This window comes from Salmo salar, chromosome 04 (genome assembly GCF_965601325.2).
Source record: "Salmo salar chromosome 04, fSalSal1, whole genome shotgun sequence".
Lineage (NCBI taxonomy): Eukaryota > Metazoa > Chordata > Actinopteri > Salmoniformes > Salmonidae > Salmo > Salmo salar.
In genome coordinates this window covers 16,281,440-16,288,601 of record NC_138294.1, presented here as the reverse complement: position 1 = coordinate 16,288,601, position 7,162 = coordinate 16,281,440, and the positions used below count along the sequence as shown (strand labels likewise).

Sequence of the window (7,162 nt, the reverse complement as noted above, 5' to 3'; positions counted from 1 at the left end):
GATATTGTGTTTATAGTAGTGTCAAGGCAACAGTTAGTGTTAAAGTAACTTGTTGATAGACAGTAGATGTTATGACAGTTAACCTGTGGATAGACAGTAGACGTCATGACAGTTAACCTGTGGATAGACAGTAGATGTTATGACAGTTAACCTGTGGATAGACAGTAGACGTCATGACAGTTAACCTGTGGATAGACAGTAGATGTTATGACTGTTAATCTGAGGATAGACAGTAGATGTTATGACAGTTAACCTGTGGATAGACAGTAGATGTTATGACAGTTAACCTGTGGATAGACAGTAGATGTTATGACAGTTAACCTGAGGATAGACAGTAGATGTTATGACTGTTAATCTGAGGATAGACAGTAGATGTTATGACAGTTAACCTGAGGATAGACAGTAGATGTTATGACAGTTAACCTGTGGATAGACAGTAGATGTTATGACAGTTAACCTGAGGATAGACAGTAGATGTTATGACAGTTAATCTGAGGATAGACAGTAGACGTCATGACAGTTAACCTGTGGATAGACAGTAGATGTCATGACAGTTAACCTGTAGATAAACTGTAGATGTTAATCTGTGGATAGACAGTAGATGTTATGACAGTTAACCTGTGGATAGACAGTAGATGTTATGACAGTTAACCTGTGGATAGACAGGAGATGTTATGACAGTTAACCTGTGGATAGACAGTAGATGTTATGACAGTTCACTGCCAACCTATGACGTCTGTAGTCAACATGATGGCTGCTGAAAGATTCCTTCATGACCAAGTTCCGCCCACTCTCTCCTCTAACCCCACTCATGACATTGGCCACGTTCCAGGCTGACTACATTGAAGTCACCTGTCAGATCTCACAACTCCTGGATTGGTGTTTAACATATCAGTTAACCAAATCATACGGTATAGCAATCTGATGCCCATTGGTTGCTGCAAGCAACTCGACTGCAATATAGTCGGCCTGGAACGAGACGGCTCTCTCCTCGTTGTTGATAGATTGCGCAGTATTGAGCTCTGAACTCACAGATACAGGAAACTACTAACCCTGCTACTGTTCTCGCTCCCTCCCATCTCACTCTGACAGCTACAGTTTCCTCTTCTCTCTCTGGTTAGGCAGCCTAAGTGCTACTCTTTGGCCTCAAGTTTATTTCAAAGCTATGACTAAGTGTTACTTCTCTATAAAACTATGTTTAATGATTCATTTGAAAGTCAACAATACATTTTTCTTTATTTTCTACCGGCATGTAAATGGAATGACAGTGTTGATCAGATTAGCCATATAGTTAACTAGGTGAGGTTGTTGCTAGGGGCTGGTGCAGCTGCTGCTGTGAAGTTGTTTTTATTGAGATGTAACACGTCCTCTGTAGATGGTCTTGAGTGTGTTAACACATAAAGGATCAAGCAGACATGAGATGTAATTGTAAGATATACGCAGGAACGCAGTGCAGAAGGTGAGTTTAAAAAATATATAATAATAAATAAAATGGCGAAGCGTACTGAACATAACCAAAACAAATACTGACTGATGCTTAATGAGGTCTATATGAAGGGAGAGTAATCAGGGTGGTGATGAAGTCCAGGTGTGCACAATGTGGGTTGCCAGGTGTGCCAAATATGGGTTGCCAGGTGTGCACAATATGGGTTGCCAGGTGTGTACTATGTGAGTTCGCCAGGACCGGTGCTTAGTAGACTGGTGACGTCTTGCGCCAGAGGGAGGGAGCAGGAGTAGGCGTGACAGTAATAATGCTCAACACTTTTCTTTATTGGTTTTAACACAAGTTCCAGTGCACATGATAACCAATCAGAACTTACCAATCAATTATATCAACAAATGGCCATACAATGTCAAGAGGACAACAGTAACCATTACACGTTAAAATGTTTTACACAGTATCATTACAATGGAAAGAAAGATGGTAACGAATGTCAACAAATAACAAATTACAGATTAGATTAAATGTCAACTTTTTCTTTTTTTATCCCTCCCACCCATCATTGTATATTAATGGGGTGGAAGGAATCAGTAACATAATGGTGAATATAAACACAATATTGATGGAGGGGGAATCAGTAACAGAATGTTGAATATAAACACAATATTGATGGGCTGGAAGGAATCAGTAACATAATGGTGGATATAAACACAATATTGATGGGGTGGAAGGAATCAGTAACATAATGGTGGATATAAACACAATATTGATGGAGGGAATCAGTAACACAATGGTGAATATAAACAAACACAGTGTACATGCTAACAAATGTCAACAAATCCAAAATTACAATTCGATTCAATGTCAGCAAATTACTATACAGTATCGATAAAAACAACTTGATCTTAATCTGAGCAAGCAATGCAGGTTAAACAGTTTTTAACAGAATCATTACAACTGAAAGAAGGAATGTTACCTTTCATTCTTTTTACATATTACTTATTTGTACATTGGTGGGGGAATGATCAGTGATATACAGTAATTATCAACATAATATAGAGAGTTATGTAGCCTTTTCCTGATGTGCGGTTGAATGCAGAAAAGCTGCTTCTCATGTTTGATTTTGCTCCATTTTGCAACTTGCACTTTAAGTCACTCTGATCTCCAGCGCTCACTAATGTGTAGATGACCTCACACCACAGGTTATTCTCTGGTGACTTCGTCTGGATGTTGGTCACTGTGAATACCTCATAGGGAGGAATTAAGACTTCTCTCTCTCCAGTAAATACAGAGTAATATGATATGTCAGCTCCAAAACATGTGGTGATCTCAAAGCAGGACGTCTCTCCAAATGAATCTCTTCCTATTTCCCTGCCTAGAGTGCTCGAGGTGAAGGTGCCGAAACGAACCTTTTTGTTGACAACATCCTTATCAAAATACACTTTGGTTCTACGGTAGGTGGTCTTACATGTTGTTTGATTTCGTTTGAGCATTTGAATGGCCTCAGTTAGATAGAAGTGTAGGGAATGGTATTGGAATGATGTTGTCCCATAATTAGATCTACCATCTCTAACTTGTCTGTTGAAGTCCGGGTAGATCTCGGGCTCAGCATTTGTGTACACATATATAGCCATGGAATGTACTTTTTGCAGACCATGGATAGATGGTTTGGCATTTTCTCTTGCTTCGTTCCAGGCATTATTGAAGTCTGAATTGGTATTCTTCTCACGTGGGAGGTAGACTGTGTTCACCTCATTGTGCATGTTGTTACTGCAGCTAACGTATTGATCATCAATAGATGTAGGGGCCATGTCCAGTGGGAAAGGCTTCTGTAAAAGTAACATTTAGTTTCAATACATTACTTCACAAGACTTACCAGTTGTCTTATTCTCCCCTTGAGAACAGGGGTGAAAATCTGATATCAACTTTGGAGGGGACAATTACATTAAATTTTCTCAAGAGCAATTCCTGGGGGGGACACCCAAAGTAGTGCTGTAACACATAGCCTATGTTGTAATATGGTAAATGTATATTGAGGAACCAAAGAAATAAGGTGTTTGCCGTACTCCTAACTACCGGTACCCAAAACTACACAACTAATCACAACAGCAATACCATTGCCTTTAACAAATCTTAGTTCAGTCACCAGTTTAAGTTGAGAGTGGGGGTATCCATGGCATCTTCCAATTATGTTCCTATTTTACAAGTACAAAAAATGGAGAACCTTTCATAATGTTGCCAAACAATCACTCAACAAACTTACCTGAGACTCCCTGTCTCTGCCAGTCTGTCCCTGCATATCTGTCCCCAACTCTGCTGTCTGTGTGCCATCTGTTGCCTGCTCTGCCTAATGACATCATTGTGAAACATTTCCATTAGAATTTCATTTCTTTCTTATGAACATTTTATCAACTAGTCTTTCAGATATTAGGCTACTAGGGTTCTTACTTTGCGTTTTGGTGTACTGAAAAATACTCTGATGTCCGTCTTTTTTCTGACATTTTTCTCCCTGGCTGGCTACACACACACAGTGTGTAGGTTATTTACAGTAGGAGATGTGCTTCTACCATCTTATCTTCTATAATTCTATATGGGCTTCGATCTAAAAGGTAGCTAGCAAATGTGAAACGGATTGCAGTGACAAGAGTTGACAGCTGTATGAGTTCACCATTTACACAACATATGCTGCAACCTTTTGTAATTTTAATCGTTTGTTTCATATTGGCTGGCTTCCAACAATAGCTGAATTTGCAAAACCAGCGAGCACCAATTCCGTTTCAGTTGTGTTTGCTATAATCTTTTCTACCCGGGTTAAATAAAGGTGAAATAAATAGTTATTTTTCACTGATTTACCCAAAAGGCCCTCTATTGATGGAACGGCCCTTTTATGTATATTCTCTCATATCAGATATACTCAAGAAAACACTCAAAGTATTTCAGATTATTTTTCAAGTATTTAAACTCATGTCTGATGTCAATATAGATGATCAAACTATGAGGCTTTACAAGTCAAATAATGAATTCAGAATGAGAACTATATGATGCAGTAAACAACGTTCCACTATATTGTTCCGACAATTGAGGAACCCCTAATCTTTAGGGGCAGACAACAATGACAGTTGCATATGGATAAAATAAAAATAATCTCACCTGTCCATGGCCAAAAAACACGAACAGCATCAACGCTATCACAAAACCAGCCAAACCAATTAGGATAAAGTATTTTGTCCTCATATCTTAAGATGTCGTGAATGAGCCTAGTCAGTATGACCTGGTGATTCCTCCAGTATCCAGTCAGAGCTATGGTAACACAGACAAGAAAGATGAAGAAGAAGAAACAGAAGGACAGGATGAGGCCTCTACCACAGGAAGCTGGGGAGCAGCACAATCCATTTAGAGACAGAAAGGATATGACGAGTGCGGGTCGACTGTATGTAGATTCCTCTTTTGTTCAGCTTCAGGACTTGTGTTATGAAGCCTGTCTGCTAAGATCTACATATAAACTCAGCAGAAAAAGAAACGTCCTTTTTTCAAAGATAATTTGTCAAATCCAAATAACTTCACAGATGTTCATTGTTAAGGGTTTAAAACCTGTTGGGGCTAGGGGGCAGTATTGAGAATTTTGAAAAAAATATGTGCCCATTTTTAACTGCCACCTACACCAACTCAGAAGCTAGGATATGCATATTATTACCAGATTTGGATAGAAAACACTCGGAATTTTCTAAAACTGTTTGAATGGTGTCTGTAAGTATAACAAAACTCATATGGCAGGCAAAAACCTGAGAAAACCTGAGAGAAAAAAATAATTTTGTGGCTGTACTATTTTTTTAATCATTGTTTAATAGATACCACAGTGAGAAAGGATTCATTTTGCAACTCCTACGGCTTCCACTAGATTTCAGCGATCTTTATAAAGTTGTTTGAAGCGTCTATGATCAACAGAGACCGGATGACAAGGAAGGGAAGTTGACACCTCCCTGGGATGTCGTCACTTCATTATTGGCTGCACCTGCGCAATCATGTGATGCGATACATTTTTCAAATACGTTTTTCAAGACACAGGAGAGGTCGGGTTGAAACATTACTGATGTTTCACGTTAAAAATGGCTCTAAAGATTGATGCTAAACAACGTTTGACATGTTTGAACGAACGTAAATAGATTTTTTTTTTAACTTTTCGCCGTGACTCCCCCCCCCCCCCCCCCCCCCGCGCTACTTTTTAGTAGTCTACCGAAGCGCTAACAACTTGGAGTTATTTGGACATCAATTATGAACTTTGTTGAAAGAAACCACATTTGTTGTGGACATGGGATTCCTGGAAGTGCCAATGGATGAAGATAATCAAAGGTAAGGGATTATTGACAATAGTAATTTTGATATTACATGGTTACAAGATGGTGCTAACCTGTATACCCTAGCCTATTGTTCTTAGCACAGCACCCGGTTTATTGCAAATTGTGATTTCCCAGTAAAGTTATTTTGAAATCTGGCAATGCAGTAGCATTTACGAAATGTTAAACTATGAATATTTGAATGACAATATTATAATTTACCAATGTTTTCGAATAGTAATTTTGTAATTTGTAACGTTGTTCACCAGAAGCATTTCAGAGAAGAAAAAAATCTGAATTTCACCGTTACTGTAAAATGCTGTTTTTGGATATAAATATGAACTTGATGGAACAAAAAATGCATGTATTGTATAACATAATGTCCTAGGAGTGTCATCTGATGGAGATTGTCAAAGGTTAGTGCATAATTTTAGCTGGTTTCTGCTTTTGGTGACGCTGACCTTGAATTGAAAATGGATGTTTGTACTTTTGTGGCTATGTACTGTCCTAACATAATCTAACTTTATGCTTTTGCCGTAAAGCCTCTTTGAAAATCGAACAATGTGGTTAGATTAAGGAGATGTTTATCTTTTAAATTGTGTAAAATAGTTGATTGTTTGAGAAATTGAAATTATTAGATTTTTGATGTTTTGAATTTCCAGCCTTGCTAGCAATCCCGTCTCAGGGTTCATTGCTAACCTGTAGCCCCAACAGGTTTAACAGTGTTTCCCATTTCCCATAAAAATGTATGAACATGTGGAACGGTCGTTAAGACACTAACAGTTTACAGACGGTAGACAATTTAGGTCACAGTTATAAAAACTTAGGACACTAAAGAGGCCTTTCTACTGACTCTGAAAAACACCAAAAGAAAGATGCCCAGGGTCCGTGCTCATCTGCGTGAACGTACCTTAGGCATGCTGCAAGGAGACATGAGGACTGCAGATGTGGCCAGGACAATAAATTGCAATGTTCGTACTGTGAGACGCCTAAGACAGCGCTACAGGGAGACAGGATGGATAGGTGATTGTCCTCGCAGTGGCAGACCACGTGTAACAACACCTGCACAGGATTGGTACATCCGAACACCACACCTGCGGCACAGGTACAGGATGGCAACAACAACTGCCCGAGTTACACCAGGAACGCACAATCCCTCCATCAGTGCTCAGACTGTCTGCAATAGGCTAAGAGAGGCTGGACTGAGGGCTTCTAGGCCTGTTGTAAGGCAGGTCCTCATCAGACACCCCCTGCAACAACGTCACCTATGGGCACAAACCCACCGTCGTTGGACCAGACAGGACTGGCAAAAAGTGCTCTTCAATGACGAGTCGCGGTTTTGTCTCACCAGGGGGGATGGTCAGATTTGCGTTTATCGTCGAAGGAA

At 39.5% G+C, this 7,162-nt stretch overlaps 1 protein-coding gene across 1 annotated transcript; it reads right to left on the bottom strand.

The window, feature by feature from the left end:
• Positions 1-1,595: 1,595 nt before the first annotated feature.
• On the bottom strand, positions 1,596-4,747 carry LOC106591673 (T-cell ecto-ADP-ribosyltransferase 1-like). Its single transcript, XM_045716446.2, has 3 exons — positions 4,592-4,747; positions 3,705-3,788; positions 1,596-3,270 (listed from the first exon to the last, which is right to left on the bottom strand). Exons 1-3 carry the CDS (start codon positions 4,673-4,675, stop codon positions 2,467-2,469), a joined length of 972 nt encoding a protein of 323 aa, XP_045572402.1. The 5' UTR covers positions 4,676-4,747; the 3' UTR covers positions 1,596-2,466.
• Positions 4,748-7,162: the final 2,415 nt, after the last annotated feature.

What these genes read in the sequence shown, in the direction of transcription:
- LOC106591673 (XM_045716446.2), bottom strand. Translation starts at nt 4,675, where the DNA reads ATGAGGACAAAATACTTTATCCTAATTGGTTTGGCTGGTTTTGTGATA. An exon ending in TGTTTTTTGGCCATGGACAG is followed by an intron (nt 3,789 to 4,591) that starts GTGAGATTATTT and finishes TGATGTCATTAG; the next exon opens with GCAGAGCAGGCAACAGATGG. An exon ending in GCAGAGACAGGGAGTCTCAG is followed by an intron (nt 3,271 to 3,704) that starts GTAAGTTTGTTG and finishes TTACTTTTACAG; the next exon opens with AAGCCTTTCCCACTGGACAT.